At 39.3% G+C, this 22,659-nt stretch overlaps 1 protein-coding gene across 13 annotated transcripts in view; it reads left to right on the plus strand.

Annotated features, from left to right (window-relative positions):
• The window catches only part of ddx4 (DEAD (Asp-Glu-Ala-Asp) box polypeptide 4), a 124,077-nt gene that overhangs the window by 6,509 nt on the left and 94,909 nt on the right, over window positions 1-22,659 (plus strand). For 12 of the 13 annotated variants that reach the window (XM_069924389.1, XM_069924385.1, XM_069924383.1 and 9 more), the window contains one exon: window positions 7,059-7,127. The exons of the other annotated variant lie outside the window; for it this stretch is intronic. In XM_069924389.1, coding sequence (XP_069780490.1) covers window positions 7,059-7,127 — 69 coding nt within the window. The remainder of the gene's footprint in view (window positions 1-7,058; window positions 7,128-22,659) is intronic. 13 annotated transcript variants of the gene reach the window in all.

The following is a 22,659-nucleotide window of genomic DNA, read 5'->3' on the forward strand; positions in this document are numbered from 1 at the left end:
CTGCATGGACTGCTATCTGCCATTTCTCTCATGCACTCATTTCTCCTACCCATAGCAGCCCTGGCGCCTTCCCCTGTGCCTGCAAGAGGGTGCGACACGTCCTCCTTCACCACGGTCCAGGTTGTTAAAAAGGCCTTTCACCGTGAAGCAACTCTGAATGTACAAGTGAAGTGGACTTGCTGCATCCAATCCACCTTTTGTGGTGCTCTCTTCATTGGAGAGACTGATCACATACTGGGAGGTGGCTTTGCTCAGCGCCTCCTCTCCATTTGCCACCACAGTGACCTCCCAGTGGCTAACCATTTCAATTCTGGGTCACATTCCTGCACTTGCATGTCAAGTCAACTTTATTTATGCTCACATGGTAGGATGACATGGCATTTTTCCAGGGCCATGTAGCATATTTACTTAGATGCAAGTTAGGAAAGCAGTTAACACCTTAAAATATTAAGGTACTAGGATGTATACACTGAAAGTCCACAGTATGCTATCCACATCTGTACTGGGAGTTCTGGATGCTGATGGCTGGGGGGTGGGGGGGAGCAAAAAGCAGTTCCCACTCTGGACATTAGGGCCTGAGTGCTTTGGTACATCCTGCCATATGGCAGAAGGGAGAACAGTTTTACATGTGGGATGTGTGGAGTCTTTCACAATGTTTATAACTTTCTGCCTGCTTCGAGCTAGGACGAGGTTCCCCAATGGTCCTTTCTGCTGACTTCACTATCCTCTGCAGGGTCTTGTGGTTCGAGACAGTACACCTTCCAAACCAGGCAGTGATGTAGTTGCACAGGATGCTCTCAGTACATCCTCTGTAGAATGTAGTGAGAGTGGACTTTCCTCAGCCTTTGCAGGAAGTAGAAGTGCTGCTAGGCTTTCTGGCTGTGGAGCTGGTGCATTCTGAGGAACTTGATGCTCTTGACAACATCAGTGATACTCTCAATGGTCAGGGGAGTGTGATCTCCCCTGGCCCTTCTGAAGTTGACAACTATCTTTATTAATGTTCAGATACAGGTTGTTTGCTCTGCACCAGTTTGTTAGTGTCTGCACTTTGTCTGTATGCTGCCTCCTTGCTTTCACTGATGAGGCCCACCACTGTTGTCATCAGTGAACTTGATGTGGTTCGAGTTGTATTTGGCTGCACAATCGTGGGTCAGCAAAGTGAATAGCAGTGGATTGAGCGAGCAACCCGGGGATGGGGTGGGGCGGGGCTGTGCTCAGGGTGATGGTCTTGGAGGTGCTGTTTCTGATCCTGACTTCCTGAGGTCTCCCCATCAGGAAGTCGAGAATCAAATTGCAAAGGGAGATGTTTAGACCCAGCAGGTCCAACTTCCTTATCAGGTAATAAATTATGATCCTGTTGAATGCTGAACTGAAGTCAATAAACTGCATTTGAAGATACGAGTCTTTATTTTCCAGGTGGGGGAGGGCTAAGTGTAGGGTAGTGGTGATAGTGTTGTCCGTGGAGCAGTTGGATATATATGCCAACTGCAGAGGGACAATGAGGGGGCAGCAGGTGCTTGATTTGCCCTTTGACTAGTTTCTCAGAGAACTTCATGACAATGGCAGGACACATTTGACGTATTTGACACAGACAATGTTTTATGATCATTCATGTCTGCCCTTGTGTATTGTCCCATCCTGGCCACCAGCAGCATTGGAGGATCAACACTTTATTTTCTGTCTGGGCACTCTAGCCACATGGCATGAACATAGACTTTACTGCTTCCATTAAACCTGCTTACTTTTTCCTTCCTCTCGCCTTTTCCTGTCATTCTAGTTCTTTAACCCACCCAGCCCAACCATCCTCCCTTCTCCTCATTGCTGCTGTCCCTCCCCCCTCCATCTCTCATTTTCTGCCTTGCCACCCCACCCTTTCCTATTCTTTTGTTCGGACACTTGCCAGCATTTTCTCATACTTTGATGAAGGGCTACAGGAAAATTTTGGTTATGTATCTCCTACTTTGCTACTTAAAGAAGACTGACCTGCTGAGCTTCTCCAGCATTTTGTCTTTTTACTTCAATCATGGAGTTTACAGAATTTTGTGATTTACTACTGGCTATATCCATTTTTTTTTTACAGTAAAATGTACAGGACCAGAATACATTACAATTGAAGACCTGCAGTCCAGAGCAAGGCATGCTTCTTGCTAGTTGTATTACTATGCAAAAATTTGGATGTCAAGTAATTGCATAATATTCCTTTCTCTTTGCCACTTCTCAGCAAAAGAAACAGCTTGTACCTGCAGATGTCAAGATTTTAACCATTTAAGGGTGATAAGTAGCAAGGAGCACTGGTGATGTGTAGTACCATGCCAGTCTGTTACTATCTACATCAATATCCTGGGGGTTAACTTTTGAACAATATTCAACTGTACTACTGTCGCTACAAAAACAAGTTAGGGGCTGGGCATCCTGTTGCAAGCAAATTGGTTCCTTATGTTCCAGTTCTTTCCACATTTTCAAGGCAGAAGTCAGTGAGTGTGTGAGAATACTCTTAGCTGGATGAGTGCAACTTGAGACTGCGTGACAAAGCAGCCATTTTGCTTAGCCCTGGCAACAACCCTGAATTTTCATTCCTTTCAGTGATGCACAGTAACTGTAGTGTGTAGCTGTCACCCATATTCCTTCCCAAACTGGAGATTGCCAAGATTTTCTCGGATAGAAGCCATTTCCAAGATGCCTACCATCAAAATTTGGATGCTTTTTTTTAATACTAGGTTTAAATCCTGGAACTTGCACCATCCAGCCATCTATCCAACAACACTGTTGCATTACCTTTACCAAAAGGAGTGCAGTGATTGAGGAAGTTAACTGGGTGAGGGAATCTGCTGACTCGTTTTTAGTTAAGTGGTTCTCAACCTTTTTCTTTCCACTCACATACCACTTCAAATAATCTCTGCCATTGGTTCTCTGTGGCATTGCTTAAGGTGGTTTGTGAATGGAAAGAAAAAAGGTTGCGAACCACTGCTTTAATCTAAACATTCATTCATGTAATATTTTGACATCTTGAAGATCTTTGTTGCATCATTAGTAAAAATGATTGAGACATTTTGTGGATAATGAACACAAAGAAATAGAGGGATAGATTAAAGATGACCTGTGCTATATCTCCATTGGATAAAACAGAACAAATAAGCTACACAATCTTTATTGCCTATTGCTAGCAGGAGTGGGGAGCATAAAGGAGTACTTGTTTCTGCTATACCCACACAATCAATACAGAATTTTGTTCACTTTAAATAGACTTAAGGTTGACATCAGACTCCATGTGCAGCTGGCCTTAGCTCGGAGCATTTCGCAGTTCTTGATAAATCTCACAGTATCTTATAGTTTGGTGTCTGGCCAATTTCCTTTGTCTGTTAATGTTAACTATGATGAACTAATAACCCTTTCAATTATTTTTGTGACTAAAGGGACTTCATTAGCACTAACACAGGAAGAGCAATGGAAAATTCACCAAACAGGGTCAATTCAAAATACATTTTTGTTAAACTATTAATAACATAATATTTATTGCATATCTCTAATCTTTAAATTTAACCCCACTATGTGCAAATGTAAATGTGTGTGTATATTAAAGTCCCACTCTGAAAAGTTTTTTTAAAACTTCATTTCAGTCTTGCTTAAAGGTCTTAAATTCTCAGTTCAGAAATAATGACAAAGCACCTTTTAAAACCTATCTTCAGGCCTCTTTACTCAATTCTGTCCTCTTTTTCCATGAGACAGGAATTTGGCTATTTTCTTCACAAATGTATACAAGGATTAAATGAAAATAGACCCAGTAGAATTCTGGCCTCATTTCCAAAGAGACAGTAAAGTGGTCTTCCTTATTTCAAAAGCCACTGATTCTGGTCCCGTTTTCCCAGGATTAACACTCACAACAGCACCATCTCTGAGAGTTAGTATAACTCAAACTTGTCTTTAACAAGGTTTCAACCTCTGTCACAGGTTTTTGACTTCTGTCTACTCCAAACTGAACTGTTACAAAAATGTCTGAATTCACGAATAATATTTCTCCAAATCATGTGATAATTTACATCATCAATGAGGTCTTTTCCAATTCTTTAAAATTATATGATTAGTTAGTGGAATTTTAAACAGTTGCAAACTCCAGTTTCTTGTAACTGATCTTCATACCTCTCTTGTAGACAATGACTTTGAAAGATTACCTCACTTCTGTTTCAAAGGCTTAAGTATATCACTCGCATGGCTGAGTTTTATTTATCTTGTTTGAGGCTTTAAATGGTTTAGTTTTAAAACTACTGGCTTCCTTAAGTAGTTATTGAGTACTTGGATACTTCAGATTTTAATAAAGCAAACACTCCATTGTCCTTGAATAATTAAGACCCACTTCAAATCCATTAGCTCTGTCTTTCCAAGACACTGTCACTCCAAAAATGAACTCTTCTCTGAAAACAGTGGTTCTCTGTAAATGTGCTGTGAATTGTGACCCTGTACCAGGCCACAACTAACTTACTAAGAATACAGATACAATATTTTAACACTATAATTTACTTTAAGACATTTTTATGAGAAATGTAGTTTCATCTTAAAGGTTAACACATCTGTTGCATAACAAACTTGTTGTTTAATTTTCTGTAACAGAAGCCCCCTAGCACTCTTAAATTTTCCTGCCCTCCCTTCCACGGAATCAAACAAGATGCAGGTATTAATATTTGATTAGTGGTTGGTGGGGTAGACATGGGCCTTTTTCTGTGACCTTGACCATGCTTTTTTTTTCACTCTTTAATCCTGGGCCTTGCATAAAGGTTCCTGTATGAAATAGTTGGACCTTCAGCCTATACAAAACTTAAGTGCCACTTGTCCATTATATCTTGCTGTTTTGCATGGGCTATCCAGTACCCTAATTTTCCTTTCAATTATTCCTGTGTTTCACTTCATCTGATATTTGTTTCCCTAATTTTGAAACTTGTACCTCAACAATTATTGCCCACTTCCCTCCCTCTGTTCTTCTGATTAGACTTTTTGGTGCCCTTCTGCATTTTTTCCATTTGTAGACATGCTATAAGTCATCTTGGAATTATTTGCTCCTCTTTGTGCCTTGGGTCTTTTTGCACTGGTGATGTTTTTTTGGTAATTCAATCAGACAAATAAGATGATGCAATAGCCTTTCTGTCATGACCTACCTAGAGAATATGTCCGGCTGCTGCTCATTGACTTCAGCTTGATGTTTACTATGATCATTCCCTGGAGAGTGGTGGAGAAGCTGTCATTGCTTGGAGTAGAGAGTCCTCTCTATAACTGCATTCTGAACTTCCTAACAGAAAGACCACAGTCTGTCTGGATCAGTAACAGAACATCGAGCACTGCCACACTGAGCATTGGCACACCCTAAGTCTGTATGCTCAGCCTGCCCCTGTTCACGCCACTGACCCATGAGTGTAATGCAAGATCCAGTTCCAACGCACTCATCAAGCTTGCAGAGGACATGACAATGGTTGCCCTCCTAAGCAACAACAATGAGTTGTACTACAGAGAAGAGGTAGAAATTGTTATGCTGAGAGAACAACCTGAGTCTTAATATGGAGAAGATAAAGGAGATGATTGTGGATTTCAGGAGCACGAGGGATAACCACCCTCCCCTATACATGAATAACTAGAAGAGAGGAGAGAGCACTAAGTTCCTTGGAGTTCACTTTAGTAGTGACCTATCCTGGGCACACATCTGCTCACTTGACAGGAAGGTGCAACAGTGATTGCACTTCTGAGGCAGGTGAGACTACCAGCCTCCATCCTGTTGACTTTGTACAGGAGCTGTAACAGAGCATCTTGGCTCTCTGCATCAGTGTGATACAGTTAAAGCAGAGCATTGGACCAGAGGTCAATCCATCAGAGTGGCAGAAGATCACTAGGGTGTCTTTCCCTCTCCTTCCACCCACCCCCCGACCCCCACAAACTGGCCAAAAACAATCTATTTTATCTACTGAGATTGCTGTCTAAAGAAGGTTCTTAAAATCATTAAGGACTCCTATTACTCCACACAGCATTTTCCAGCTACAGGGAGTCCCCAGATTATGAACAAGATCTATTCCTATGTCTTTAAGTTGAATTTGCAGATAAGATGGAACAGGTACTTGGGTATCAGTTAGTCAAATTTTTGTCTTGGTACTGTTTATATTAAAAAAATTCTTTAAACAGTTTGAAGAAAAAAAATCATGATTGAAAGTTGACGCTTGCACATGTTCCATTGATGTCTTGCATACTGGAAGGAGCATTCGTGAGGTAACATTATGCGCATGTATGAACTGGGGACACAATTTGTTCGTAAATACAAGTTATCTGAAAGTTGAACATTTGTAACCCGGGGACTCTACTCCCCTCAGGAAAGAGATACCGAGCCAGAATCACCAGGTTGAGAAACAGCTTCTTCCCAAGGGAAGTGAGACTGGTCAATGACTGAACTGCTCATACAATTATTTACAATATTTATTTATTGTATATACTGCATATAAATTGCTTGTAAACGTGTGCTATGTCTACATGTTTGCATATTTTGACACCGAGGATTGAAGAATGTAATTTTGTTCAGTTGCACATTACAATTGTACAACAATGAACTTGAACAATATAAACTGGTTCTCATCATTTTATGGTTTTCTGTCAAGTCATCTAAGAATGCTCTGAATTTTGGTGTTTTTTTTGCATTTTCTTTGATTTTGATGTTGTCAAATGTTTTAATATTGAATTTGATTGTTGGTAATGTATTTCAAAAATATTCAGATCAAATACAGCATTCTTTACAACTTGAATTACAACTGAATTATTCATGACTTTTGATAACTTTGTTGCTTTAGATCATTTCCCCTCCTTGCCATGACTCTCATTCAGTGTCAGTTAAAATTGAGGGGAGAAACCAAAAGTTGATGCCAGATTGAGAAAAGATTTATTTCTAAAAGATTTTTTTCTAAACTCTACTGTACATTCAAAACTAAGAGCAATTTGCATTTTTAAAAAAAAATTCAACTTGAATATGTGATCAGAGTTGTTAACAAGTAGTATATTTGGATATTTTCAATTAACTTTTTTGTTATATTTAGAACATAATGAATGGCAACCCAAGTTTAATGGTCTTCCACGTTGGCGACCCAGAGTGCTTGATAATCAAGGTATGGAGTGGACACTTGGTTTTTGCTAGCTTACTTGTTTAATAACTGGAGCTTTTGATTTGTTTTTCATGTTCTGGTTATCTTGTGCAAGTAAATTATCTGAGTACTTTGCTTCTTGAGAACTTTGAGAGAAAAGTAACAATTGCGTAGAAACTGGCCCAACTTGCCCATGCTGACCAAGTTGCCTACCTGAGTTGCATTTCCCTGCATTTTGCCCATATCCCTCTAAATGTTTCTTGTGCCTGAGCTGTTCCAATGTCCTTTAAATATTTTAGTTGTGCTGGCCCTTACCACTCCACCTGGCAGCTTGTTCAACATACCCTGCTATTCTGGAAAAAGCTGCCACTCAGATCTTTAAAAATATCCTTTTATCTTGAATCTCCGTGACTTCAGGAAGGTGGTGGGGGGTAGAGAGAAGAAAGACTGACAATTTATCTTGCCTATGCAGCCTCCTAATTTTGAATACTAATGTAGGTTAACCCTCAGCCTCCTGCGCTCCAGATAAAAACATAGAATGATTTATACCCCCAAACTAGCCTCATAATTTTGAATACTAATGTAGGTTAACCCTCAGCCTCCTGCGCTCCAGATAAAAACATAGAATGATTTTACCCCCAAACTAGCCAACAGTAACAAGGATCTTGTTAACTTGATCTTCTCTAAAAAGCTTAAATGTCAACTATGCATATTCCAAGTTGGAGATGCTGCATGATACCTTGGTGAAAGGGAAAAGAAAATGTTGAGGATTATTCTCTGACTAAGAGGCACCTGGCAATTTCTGCTGATGATGAATAGCGAATCATGTCTGCCTTATAACAGACAAAGGCGATTACATGCACTATTACACTTTTTATTACAGTGTCCTAACCAATTATGTTAATTCTCCATGGAGCAAGTGATGCTATCTTGATGAATACAAATGCTGGTCTAACTGGGAAATTGGATGGCAAAGGCAGCTTGGAGAAAATGGCAGACATTAAATTATGACTAGGGTGATATCTTAAAAGTCCTGTATTGTTTGGAAGTTTTGTTATTGTTACTGGTGTGGAAAATAGTTACATGCTTTTTGATGCCAAAGACATTGTCAGTAACATGACTGAAAGAATTTGGAAACTGGTATTTTGGTTTTTTTTGCATTTGATAATTGAGTAGGTAACATTGACTTGAAAAGCATGAAGTAGTTTTTCCAATGATGAGAAACTAGAAGCAACAGAAAGCTAAAGAAACTTCAGTCTACTAATATAGGGCATCAGAATTTGAGAAGAGAAAAATATTCAAGTGTAGCATGGAGAGAACAAGGAGGCTGAAGTTGTGTGCAGTTGCACCGAATCCTAATCCTTTGCAGTTTCACACTGCATCTGGTGTGGAGGAGTGGGAACAGACTTTGAAGTAAGTGCAGTACAAACAAGCTGGTGTCTGCAATACTCTATTTTAAAAGATAAGAAAAGATTTGTGATTTACCAGAAATAACTGGAAACTTTTTCTGCTGATTAGTATCCAGGCCATGGGTGGCCATACTATGGGCCCTGGGCTAACTGCAGCCTGTTGTCAATTTTTAGATGTCCTGTTAGAATATGGTCTGTAACAATAAATTGCACAGTATGTACATTGCACTTAGTTTCAACACAGGTGTTGCTGTTTAAAAAGCTTGTTGTATTTGCTGTAGCAGCTGCTACAACACAAAGCACACCACTGAGCTCAGTGGGGTTTCCAGTAGAACTTCATTTGAGTTTTGTGTGTGCCCCTTTAAGGCTACGTGAGTTCTGCCCCGTGCAGCAGTAGCATCATCATGTGGCCCGGGGCATGAGCTGTGGCCTAAACCACGAGGCAATGAGCAAGCCCCTTACGGCGCCATCTTCTGCAGCTGCCCCGCCAGCGTGGCGGTACAAACGGGGCTGGTTCGCTGACAGATGTGTGCCACCACACAATCCTCCCCAGAACCAGCTTGTCTCCTGCTGCTTTGGCGATCGGCACCTCCATTTAGGTTGGGCTGTCTGCGTGGGCTTGTTTAAGTTCATGTGCACCAGCTTTAGTCGGTTGACTGAAAAGTTCCTCCCTGCCCCCAATGTCTAGAGTAAAAGCCTTTCTGATCGATGAAGGACTTTGTATGAACCCTCATACGGGCGCTGAAGGGGAGAGGGGGGTTGGGTGCAGGTCACGCCGGACGAACATAAATTCCACTGTCCAGCTTTTTGGGGACGCTTGCTGTGGTCGCTGGGGGTGGGGGGGGGCGAACCAACGAGGCCAACTTGTGGTGGAGGTCCGCGAGCAGGGTCGGGGTCTCACCTACGGGTTTGGCGCCTGTTCCGAAGAACTCCCTGGTAGCGACAGCAGTGCACTGTAGACAATTTCCGCGGATGAAGCCTGGAGGTGGTCTTTCAAAGCTGTTCAAATGCCAAGCAGGACCCACGGCAGCTTGTCTGTCCAGTTAGGTCCTCTTAACTGCACCATGAAGTGTCAGTGGAAAAGTTCTAAGAGTTCATTTGCTTGGGGATGGTAGGCCATGGTGTGGTGGAGTTTGATCCCCAAGCAGTTTGCCAGATGCACCCAGAGGGCGGAGGTGAGCTGGGTGCCCTCTGTCACTGGTCATGTGGGCTGGAATGCCAAAACTGGCAACCCAGTTAATGATCAGGTCTTTGCAAAAGTGTCCCTGATGGGGATGGCTTCCGGTCACCTTGTTGTCCAGTCGACCACAGTCAGGAGGTAACAGGCATCCCTGGACACTGGTAGGAGGCCTACTATGTGGATATGATCAAACCTGGCTGGTGGGTCAAAGTGCTGTATCGGGGCTCTGCCATGGTGCTGAACTTTGGATGCTTGGCAATGTGTGTAGTTCCTTGACATCTGCGCCACTTGTTTCTTTAACCCGTGCCAGACTAAACATTCCGCCACCATTGGGTGACTTGAAGACTGGGTAGTGTAAGCATTAATACTTGGTGCTTCATTTTTAAAATTGATTATGCTTTTTTAAAAATGTACATAGACACCCATGTTGTTTTAAAGGACTCCTGAAATGCTCTTGTGATTTTTTTTTTTTCCCCCTTAAAATGAGGTAGATTGCAATAGGAAAGCCTTCAGAAATGCATAGAATTTCTTTTTCAATTTTATTATTAATATTTCATAATATACATAGCACAACAAGAATAGAAATAACACATTAAAATTGTACGTCCAAGTTAAACAGAAATAATTATAATGTAAAAACCCAACTTTAAAAAAAATCTAAATGGTAGATCCCGAGGATCTGTCGAATATTTTGGAACGTAGTTCTGGTCCACACCTACAAGTAAACAAAAACTGTAAAAATTGTTACTTCTAGAAAGGAAGAGTTGATTCATAGAATAACTAATGCCAGTTATATTATGAACAGAATTTCTTGACGTGGAAATTCTGCTGCTGTAACTACTGAGAAGTCCTAGAGCAGAAAATTTTGTGGAATTGAAATACACCAGTGTGGACCAACATAAATTATAGAATAGCTGTAAACAACTATAGTTAGCTTTAACTTTTAGTGTGTTATGGAGTCCAGAGGACCCCAAAAACCAGCAACAATAGATATGCACCACAACACAGGGTTACTTAAACAAAAGTAGTTTTTAATTATATTCGAACAAGAAAACAGAATTGAACTTTAACTTATTACTTGATTTACTTACTTTACCTACCTAACTACTTAACCACCCTCTAATACTAAGTGCAGGTGAATGTAATGTATATTTAAGATTAGAAAAGTTGTTTGGATCACAGTCCAATCTCACTGGTTGCAGGCAGTTGTTGTACTGTGCACAGAAGTTAGCATTAACAAAGTTCACCAGTCTTTGGTGCTTAACAGTCAAATGGTTACCACTCAGGAGGGTTCTTGCTGGTTTTCAGAGAGATTCCTTTTCCAGGACATCCGCAACGAATCCTTCTCAATCAGTCTTGCTGATGAAACTTGCCCCCTTCAGGGTTCTCCAGATGATCCTCTTTCTTTCAGGTCACCTTTCACACTGCCAGTCTTCTACTTTGACCAGGCAGCCTTTCAAAGTTTGCCAGCTTTGTTATCCCTTTGGAATGGATTTCTGTCTCTCTCCTCTGTTTCACACCCTCCCTCTCTGAGAGCAAACCACTTCTCCTCTGCCTGCAAAGATCACATGCTCTCCCAGGCAAGCTGCTGTCGTTGCCTCCTGCAAAAAGCATTCTGCAAAAGTCCTGCAAATATTCTGTTGTTTTAAAATGTGTGTGTGCAAACTGTTCTAACAATTCCTCCCACACCACCTCTAAATGCTCTTGCAAGTGGAAAATGTCTTGTGTAAAGTCAGCCATGTGTATTTCCAGAACAAAAATTGTAATTTAGTATGGTCCCAAGAATATTTGCACATTGCTCAACTTAAGGTAAGTGCACAACAAATAATGTCAAAATATGTGACTGTGACATCTGTCCACTTAGTGCCTCGTATTCAGATTGGACTTCGAAATGCAAGAGGAACACAAGAACATTGGTACTTTTTAGGACTGGGTTGGAGTTTGTACTACACATGTCTGAGTAAATGTTCAAGGTTCCTTTTATTGTCATGTAATAATGCTTTAAAAAAAAATGTAGCATGCATGTATCCTGTAAACAAAGTGTGCCATGAGGCTAGAACCCCAAACAATAGAAAGAGAAGCAAAAAGAGAATCCCTTTGGAGACCATGTCCATGGATTTGCCTCCAGCGCTCCTGCAGCCTCTGTAGATATATAAACGCTTATTTGATTCATAAACTGGAGCTCCAGATCCAACTGCTGACACAATTTGGAACCATCAGCTCCAGGTGCCCTTTTGGAGCCTTTCCTGCCATTGGCACCCTTTGGAATCCTGGTTCTGATACCTGGTTCCCAAGAGCCTGTCCAGCTACAGCCTGTGTGGGCTACTGAGCCTCTCGCTGGTCTGCTGCTGCTCGCTGTCCAATATTGTCTTCCCATGCTTCTCAGTGGGGAGTGTTATCCCTGACTATGGTGCCCTGCACTAGTGTGCTGCTCCCCTAGAGTCTGTAACCCTTGTGGCTGCTACTGAACATGAGTGCTGCCATCTTGGTTGTAGGATTTTACTTACAAACACAGTCAGCTCCTTAAACAGGTTGTTTAAAGCCTGTATGAAGCCTCTGATTTTAGAACTAGACAGTTGAACACTTCTGAGCAGTGCTGTCTGCTCTCCCTGGTCTGCATCAGTGGTAGTTTGGAGAGTACTCTTTTGGAGTTGATAGTTCATCAGGAATGCGGTCACTTGGGCAGAAGTGCCTCTTTCAATGCTTTATTGCTCTTGTGATGCTCTTTAATTGAGGTGACATCCTGGTGATCATTCCCTTTGCAGTCTCCAAAGCTCCACATGCTCCTTGTAATGCAATGACCAGTATTGCATGGTCTTCCAAAATTAAGGCCAAATCTAACTTTTGAAAATGCACTTGCTAATAATTTCGCACTCGCCTTTTTCCAACTGCATCACTATATTTGATTAAGTAATCTGAATTTTGAATCACAGGACCTGTTCCTAATCTTTGGTTCTTTGGCTCTTCAGCATTGCTGGCTATTGGGTATTAGACTATAGTAATGGGGTGGGAGACTGCAGGTGTTGGAAATCTAAAATAAAAACTAAATGCTGGAAACATCTGTGGCAGGAGAAATGGAAACAATTCAAGTTTAGTCTTGGGGACCCTTTGCAGAAATGTAAAGATATACATGTTAGTACCAAGTTACACTGGGGGTGAGAAAGAGATGATTGGAACAATGAAAATGGTTGATGTGAGACCAGGGTTGCTGTGGGGATAGGTTGTGGAGGTGAGCTTTGACCAATACCTTTATTGAATTTTAGAAGGAAAACCAAAGCCATAGAGGGTGAATATAGCATAAATTTGGGGGAAAAAATTGAATCTGGAGGAAATGGTCAGCGTTTAGAGTTGGGATGCAGTGATTGAGACTAAAGTAGGAAGGGATGATATCATGTATATGAGGGGGGAAGGGAGGGAATCAAAAGAAACAAAGGAGATAAACCGGGGGGGCGCGGGGGGGGCAAAGAGCTAATTGACAAGTGGTGGAGGGCACCAAAGTTTGTGAGCAAAGTTACACTGGGAGTTGGTAGATAGAAACTATGAAATGAGATGAAGGTAGGAGTTATCAAAAAAATTAGAAAATTGTATTCGTGCATTGGATTTAAGGCTGTCCAGGAGGAATATGATATTTGGAAGTACCTGCTCATTGTTTTTGCCACCCTTCATATTGCTTGACATGAATATATTTTCACTCTTCCAGTTTGACAAAAGGTCTAAAACCTGTACAGATCTCATTTTCTTGCTTTTGGTCCATAGCCTTGCTATGATATGATGCATTAAATGCTTGCCTAAATGCTGCTTGAATATATGAATTCTTTATTCTACCACCAGCTTGTGTTTCTAGATTTCAGCCACCTGGGTGGGACAGAAACATTTTCTCAAATTCACTCTGAATATTCTGCAATTTTATCCTATGTTCTTTGGTTGTAGATGCCTTTGCTAACACCTCTGCATCTAGCTGTATTTCTCTCTGTCCTTGAGTGATCCTACCTATAATCTTGTCATCTTCTTGTTCTTCATGTAAGTGTAGAGTATTTTTTTTTTCAATCCTACTTGCCAAGCCCTTCTCATGAGCCCTGCTAGCTCTCCTCATTTCCTTCCTGGCTACCTTGTAATTCGAAGAGCCCTATCTGTTTTTGTGTCTTGAACCAAGTCTATAATTTTCCTCTTGACTCTTCATGTTGCTCATGATTCCTTTACCCCAATATCCTGGTTATGGGGACAAACCTATCTGGAACCCCATGCAAGTAGTTCCAAAACAACTTCCACATTTCCCCAAGGGCAGGTGTTCCTAATCATCACTCAAGTTCCTATCTAATATAATTGTAATTTGCTCTTCCCTAATAAAATACTTTCCCATATTATTTCTTCCTTTGACTATGGCGATACAAAAGGTGATGGAGTTGTGATTCCCATCTCTGAAGTGCTCGCTGACTGAGAGATCTCTCATCTGACCAGGTTCATTGCCTGGTACTAGATGCAGTATGGCTTCGCTTGTTGGCCAATCGACATCCTGTGTCAGGAATCTTTCTTGGATAGTCCTAACAAATTCTTCCTCATGCAAACTCTATTCATTAAGGAAATATTAAGACCCATGATAACAACCCTATTTTTGCACTTTTCCAAAGCCTGTCTACTTTTCCCACAGTGGCCTGGGGCCTATTGTGATTGAAAACAGATGTCAGAAACAGAATGAAACACTGATTCAACATGTTCCTTCCATGGCATCCTCCCTTTTTCTACTGCTGAGATGCAATCTCTGATTAGAAATGCAATTTTTTCTTCTTCCCTTTTTTTGTTTACTGCCTTCCCCATTCATTTTGAAATAACTAAAATCCAGAATTTCTATCAATCATGCTCTTGTGTCAGCCAGGTCTCTGTTATGGCCAGAACATATTTAAATGCATTGATCCATGCCCAAAGTTCACCACCCTTAATGCATCTTGCCATAAGCACTTTACAACCCATGGCTACTTGCATTTGTGCCCTCTCCATTGCCTATATTTTATTATTATCTTCTTATTGCATTAACCTCTTCCCCATGCCCCCTATCTTGTTCCATCATCTGCTCCATTCACTGATTTCCATCCCCTTTCAATAATTAAAACCAGTCAAGCAAACCTGCCTGCAAGGACATTGGTCTCTGAGTTCAGGTGCAACCCATCCCCTTAGTGAAGGTTGTAATTTTCCCACAAGAGATGCAAGTGATCCCAAATCTGAACTTGTGCTCTCTGTATTGCATTTGCTGCTATATCTTGTCATAGAATCATAGAGTATTGCAGCACAGAAAAAGGCCCCTTTGGCCCTTTTAGTCTGTGCTGAATCATTTTTTGCCTAGTCCTACTGACCTGGACCAGTCCATAGCCCTGCATAACTCCCATCCATGTACCTGTCCAAATGTTTTTTTTAAATATTTAGCAATTTTAAAACCATAACAGCAAATACATTCAATAAAGAACTTTCAAAAATTATACATGTGGTATACAAAATCCTCCCTCTTCCTAAAACCCTCCAAAAAAAAAAGTAAAGGACTGGAAAATGTCAAGGGAATAAACTATTTGTATCATAATTTTATAATACTAGAGGCTACTAAGAAATGAGGTCTTCAGAGAGTCTATTAAATGTTCATACACACATTTTCAAAATATGGGTGCCATATTTTCCAAAATACCTGATATTTATTTTGTAAACTCATCTGCTCAAGTGGAATACAGCTACGAAGTTCCGCATGCCAACACTAAATCTGTCTGATTTCCAAGTTGTTGCTATACATTTACTGGAAACTGCTGATGCAATTTTTACAAATTTATTTTGATACATAATTTCAATTTAGGCCTTGTAACCCAAATATTACCCAACAAAAATAGCATTAGATCCTGTGGGTACTTAACCCCTGTTGTTCCACAAAATTTCTAAATACCAACCAAAAAAGTTTAACATTTCCAAGTAGAATGCAAAAATGATCCAATCTCTTGTCCACATCTAAAGCACAAATCTGATAATGTAGGGTTAATTTTTTTTTGAGGAGTCAAATATAACTGATGTTAAAAAAAAAAAAAATTATATTGAACCAACCTATAATCTAATATTAATAATTTTGTCATATTATCTGCATAATTCCATCAAAACTTTCTCATCTATTTGTCTATTTAAATCCACTTTGTATCTTGAATTATGCACCCCTATTTTGGGGGCTTTTGAAGTAAATTATACATTATAGAGATAAATTTACTTATTATGAATCAATAATTCCAATTCACTCTTGCTAGGTAACATCAAGCTCTGACCTTTATTTTATCAGTCAAAAGCTTTAACATCATAGAAAAAAGAGTATTATTTGGCACTTTAGATTTATTTTTCATTCATTCAAATCTTGTAAATCCTCCAGCTTCAAAACAGTCTTCTGTCCTCTCAATACCCATCCACATCCAAGTCCTCAAATTGATTATCCATAGAAAATGTCTATTTTGACATAAAGGTATTTTTCCTGAAATTAAACTTATTGCCCCTATTTCATAATCAATTTTATTCCATAAGTCAATCAACTGTTTCAAAGCAGATGTAACTTTATTTCGCACCAACAAATTTGAATTTTACGTATAAATTAAATCATGTATATTAATTTCTCCTATTTTACTAAGTTCAATATTAATCCAAGCAGGAATTTTATTTACACTAAATAATACATTAAAATGGGGAAGTTGTAAACCTCCCAATTCAAACTTCTGTCTACTTTTCCAAATAAACCCTCGCTATTTTCCTTTTCCATAAAAACTTTCTAACACTTGTATTCAAGTCCTTGAAAAAATTGAGGAATTTGAGATGGGGATCAACTGACAAAGATACTGAACTCTAGAGAAAATATTAATTTTAATACAATTTACTTGCTAAAGTTGTAGGTAGGTTATTCCACTTGTTCAAATTTTCAATAATTTCATTAAATAATGGTAAATAATTTAGTTTAGAAATTATTCAAATTGTTATCAAAATGAATCCCTAAATATTTAATTCCAGCATCTGGCCACCTAAGTTGAGGTGCCTTCCTAGATTGAGAATAGTCACCCTTAAATAAAAGCAAAATTTCACTTTTGTTCCAATTAATTATCAACCCAGATACTTTACCATATTCTTCTAGTCTTGTATGTAATTGACAAAGAATTCCTAGGGTCTGACTGGTAAACCAAAATATCATCAGTAAAAAAAATTATGTTCTTAATTGACTTTAATAGCCTTATTCTTTGAATCTGGTCTTACTAACGCTGCTAAAGGTTCTATTGCCAAAATGGAGCTGGTGATAAAGGACAACCCACTCTACTGGATCTAGTTAATTAGAAAGAACTAGAAATTTGTCCATTACACTGGTAAATATTTAGCTTATCTATTTACTTAAATTTTAGCAATAATTTTATAATCTGCATTCAATAATGTTAGTCTACAAGATGCTGGCTTTAATGGATCTCTCTTTGGTATAACCACAATAATTGCAGTTAAATAAGATTGTGGCAGGGAATGAGATTTTCTAAAGAAACACACAAAGATCAGCGTGTACAGAGCCGTTGTCATACCCACGCTCCTGTTCGGCTCTGAATCATGGATCCTCTACCGGCATCACCTACGGCTCCTAGAACGCTTCCATCAGTGCTGTCTCCGCTCCATCCTCAACATTCATTGGAATGACTTCATCACCAACTCGAAGTACTCGAGCTGGCAGAGTCCGCAAGCATCGAATCCATGCTGCTGAAGACCCAACTGCGCTGGGTGGGTCACGACTCCAGAATGGAGGACCATCGCCTTCCCAAGATTGTGTTCTATGGGAAGCTCTCCACTGGCCACCGAGACAGAGGTGCACCAAAGAAGAGGTACAAGGACTGCTTAAAGAAATCTCTTGGTGTTTGCCACATTGAACACTGCCAGTAGGCCGATATCGCCTCCAACCGTGCATCTTAGCGCCTCACAGTTCGGCGGGCAGCAACCTCCTTTGAAGACGACCGCAGAGCCCATCTCACTGACAAAAGACAAAGGAGGTAAAACCCAACACCCAACCCCAACCAACCAATTTTCCCTTGCAACCACTGCAACCTTGCCTGCCTGTCCTGCATCGGTCTTGTCAGTCACCAACGAGCCTGCAGCAGATGTGGACACACCCCTCCATAAATCTTCGTCCGCGAAGCCAAGCCAAAGAAGAAAGGAAGAAAGAAAGGGTCCTTAAATTTCTTTTTAAAAAATTCACATGGAAAAACCATCTTCCCTGATGATGTACCAGTTTGCAATGAACTCAATTCCTTACTAACTTCTCTTGCCCTATAGGGAGTTCTAAATCTTTGATCCTGATAACTCAAAGTAAGTAAACTTTTTTGAGGTTTAAAAAAAATTCAAATTTAGTCTAAATTCAGACCTATACAAATTAAAATAAAACTCTTTAAATAATTTTCTTGAGGTTTATAAATAATCATCTTCGAATACTTTTGAATAGTACTAATTGTTCTAGAAGCTTGTTCAGTTTTCAACCTTTTCGCCTTTTTTAGTTCTCTCAATTTTTGTTCAGTCAGAATCATGTAATGAAATTCTGTTAATTTTTCTCATCAGAAACCTTTCTTTGTAATCTTTCTCCAACTTTCTATTTCCTTTTCTAATTGACCAACCTTTCATATAATTTTTCTTAACTTTCACTTTATAACTTATCTGACCTCTCAAATACACTTTCAAAGTGTTCCAAAGAATAAACATTGTCCACTGAATTAAAATTTATTTCTTTAAAAAATACTGAATTTGCTTCCTTGTATTAAGTCACAAAAATTCACCCTCTTCAACAATGTAGAATTAAATCTCCATCTGTAAACAGTTTTCTTCCTTAGGAACCGAACATGTCAAAAATGGAGAATGATCAGATAAAATTCTAGCCTTGTACTCTACATGCCAGGTTGTTTGTTTCACATTCAGTTGTACATGAATAGAAATTCCCACATGTAGTATTGTGGGATCATCAAAATAATTAACTTTGGACTCTTTTATTCACTTTGTTCAGTTGCTATCAATTCCATCCCCTCTCTGCCATCTTCTAAAACTGAACAAGGTTGTTCACAAATTTTGTGTCAGATATCACTGATTTATCTGTTTCATCACCAAGGAATGAAGATCTACCGGTACCAATGCCTGAAGAGGACGCACAAAATCAATGAACCGGTGCGGACTCTAAAGGCCAACATGGCCTGTTTCCGCTCCGTAAATGGTTATATGGTTATATTAAAAATCTTATCTCTAATAGGCATGATTCTTATGAATAAAAATAATAGTCCCTTTGAATTTAACCTTCACCAAATTTATCAAATTGAAGTCTCTCAAACTCTGTCATCTTTGTCACTTTTGCAACTAATCTTGCTGATCTATCCAACACTGGATCAAGACCGCAATTAAAATTCTCTATCAAAATTTCTCATAACTTTCAGCTAAAAACAGAAGTCCTGAATAATTCCTTCATCTGCATTTGGTGCATAAGTAGTTGTAAGTGTCCACATTTCAGAATAATTTTGACAAATCTCACTGCAGGATCTGTAACTACCTTTTGAATTTTAACAGGTAAAAGTCTGAATCAATATTTCAACTCCTTTTACTTTAAAGGAGCTTCCACTCGACCTACCCAATTTCTTTAATTTCTGGTGTTCCTTCTTTGTTAAATGAATCTCTTGCAGAAAAAGCAATATCAACTTTCATTTTCTCCATATAAACTAATGCCCTTTTTGTCTTAATTGTATTATTAAGCCCATTTATATTAAAACAAAATTTAATAACCTACTAACAGCCATTTCTCTACTTCCAAAAAAATTTAAAAACTCCCTTTGCCTCTCTTGGACCTCCAGCATCTTAGACTATTAATTGCATTTGACATTTTTCCAAAAGAGAATAGGAAAAAAATTGCAACCCCCCCCCCCACCCCCAAGAAGTGACTGCCAAGACAGCACTACCCCCCTCTATTGTATGAGAAGTGGCTATTGTCACAAGGTGGCACATGATGGTTACAGAAAGAAACCTCTTCTTACCCCCCCCCCGATGACAACAATCACTAAATGGATTATTATTTTTTTTAAAATGCACAATTCATTTGTAGGTGTAAGCAGTCTCCAAGATCTCGGTAGTTTTCCAGCAGCTTGTATCACCTCAGATTGGCCTGATAAAACTTGTTGAATACCCAAGTTTTGTACATTAATTTGTTAATCATATTTAATACTTGGAAGAGAATTTTCAAACTTCAAAGCTTCCATCTTATTTGCAAAAAAAATTGGGTTAGATTTTTTTTCCCCAGAAACATCTTAACTATATGACGAAAAGGGAACTTGTATTTTTCCACAAAACTAATTTAGCAGATTCAACTCCTTTTTCATAATTTCTGTAGTTAAATTTGTATAGGAAAATACTTCCTCTGAGCCACTATTAATGTTTTCGGGCATTCTGGTCAGCCACTTGCAATATCGTCTCTTTATCCTGATGATGTAAACATTTAATCAAAACAGAGTAAGGGCTTCTTTCTATTATATCTATGTGTTCTATCCAATTCAATTCTATTTGGAAAATTCTTAGAACCCAGAACATCTGGGATCCATTTTTGAAAAAGATTGTACAGGATTAGGACAATCTTCAATCTTCACATTATTTCTTTGGCTCTGATTTTCCAGTTTATCAATTTTTTGCAGAAGTTTTTTCCTCTGCAAATCCCATGCTGTAACTGAATCTGCCATCTTATTAACTGCGTCTTTGCATTGTCCCACTTCATGATAGTATTGCATATTTTCTGAACTTGATCTTAACTTTGTCAACCACTTTAGTATATCATTTCATTTCCTCAATATTTCTAATCTCTCCTTTATCATACTCAAATTGTATATTAACATGTCTTACAGATACAAATTGGATATCAACTTTTGGAGTTATTATCTACAGTTGATTCATTAATATAGAAGTTTCTTGTCTGCCCATACCTTCAAGCCTCTGGAATCTTTACCTGCATGGCCTCTATGCTTTGTACTTGTTGGGCTTCTTTATCTCCATGTTCAGCTTCCTTTTCTATCTTGTCGTCTTGTCCTTCAAAATCGCTGGAAACCTGAGCTTCAGATTCTGCCCCTGACTTCACAGTTAATTAGTTCTCTTGGGAGAGGCGTATCTTCACGTCTCCCACTCATGCCACACCCTCCCCAATTCTTGTTAAATGTTAAAAATTGAACCTGCATTCAAATATTCAGCTGGCAGCTCACTCCACACTCACTACTCTCAGGTGAAGCTCCCCCTTATGTTCTCACTAAACTTTTTCCATTGAATCCATGTATTGTGGTTTGTACCTCATCTTCCTTTAGTGGGAAAAAAAGCCTACTGGCATTTACTGTCTATCCCCCTCATAATTTTAAATACCTCTATCAAATCAACCTTCTACATTCCAGAGAATAAGGTGCTGACATGTTTCACCTTTCCCTGTAACTTAATTCTTAAAGTCTGGACAATATCTTAATAAATCTCTGCATTTTTTCTATCTTTTTAATATCTTTCCTCTAGTTAGGTGACCAAACCTGCACAAAATACTCCAAGTTTGACATTGCCAATGTCTTGTATAACTCTACCATAACATCCTAGCTCCTATACTCATTTCAGGTACTTGGATTTATTAAAACCAATATGCCAAAATATCTCTACAACCCTATCCACCTGTGACTCCACTATCAGAGAATTGTGTATCTGTATTCCCAGATCCCTGTTTTACTGCACTCCTCAGTGCCCTACCATTTACTCTGCATGTCCTTGGTTTGTCCTTCCAAAATGCAACACCTCGCAGTTATCGGCATAAAATTCCACCTGCCATGTTTCACCCCACTTTTCCAGCTGGTCCAGATCCCTCTGTTCTCACTACTTTGAGGCACAGACAGTATTCAGAGAAAAGTACCCTTGTGTCCTGCTTTTTGACTTCCTTTTGAACTTCAATCCTTTCTTCAGGACTTGCATCCCTTTTCTTATCTGTCATTGATATCTGTGTGTACCGCAACAGCTGGTTGCTCACCATCTTGCAAAAATGCTGTAGATTTGATCTGCAACTAATATTTATGGGTATTTATTGTGTCCTTTCTAATTTTGAACAATTAGAATGGGCTCAAAAATAGGATAGTGAGAAACTATTCCTTTTTAATGGTTTCTGTTCTGAAGAATGAACTTAGCCTATGAAGTTTCTCCTCGTAGGCAAAATATTCCATCTTGGGTAAAATTTCCCTGCATCTTCTCTTGTCAATTCAAACTAACAGTCCATCAGCAGTAATGTGACCAATGGTTTGTAAGCAACTGTGGATGCTGTAAATTTGAGAATGCAGTGGGTCAGGCAAAATCCAAGGGAGAAGTGGGCATTCGGTTTTTGGGTTCTGGATTATTTTTTTTCAAGGCCAAGATGGGAAAGGAGGACAAGCATAAAAAAGTGGGAGGGGAATGTCTGAGCATGGGCCAGAAGGTGATGTGATACTAGACAAATGAAAGTGGGAGAGGTGAGGCAGTCAAGAGTAGGAGTGGTGATCACAAGGTGGAAGTGGTTAGAGAAAAAGCAACTGCTGGAATTGGCTAAGAAAATGGAAATAGATGGAGGAAAAAGAAAGTGGCATTGAATTGGGGTGGGGTTTGCTCCATCTTCCTCTGTCTTTAACCATCTGTTCAGTTTCCTATTACTACTTAGTCTCAAAAAGTGTTAGAGCCTAAAATGTTTACACCTGGCCAGTTTAGTCCCTTCATCTTGTTTAATAATGTTTTACTGTAAACTTTGCTTACACCTTCATTAGTTGAGTCATGAATTGCAAGTACCCTTTGATAATTTATCCTCCTTATCTGACCTTGCTACTACTTAGACATGTGCAACTGTTCCTTGCCAATTCCTAGGGTCCCACCTTTCATTCTATTCTTTAGCTTTATTCACTTTTTGGGATTAAATTTTATTTACCATTTCGCT

Source organism: Narcine bancroftii, chromosome 3 (genome assembly GCF_036971445.1).
Source record: "Narcine bancroftii isolate sNarBan1 chromosome 3, sNarBan1.hap1, whole genome shotgun sequence".
In the NCBI taxonomy this organism is placed as follows: Eukaryota; Metazoa; Chordata; class Chondrichthyes; order Torpediniformes; family Narcinidae; genus Narcine; species Narcine bancroftii.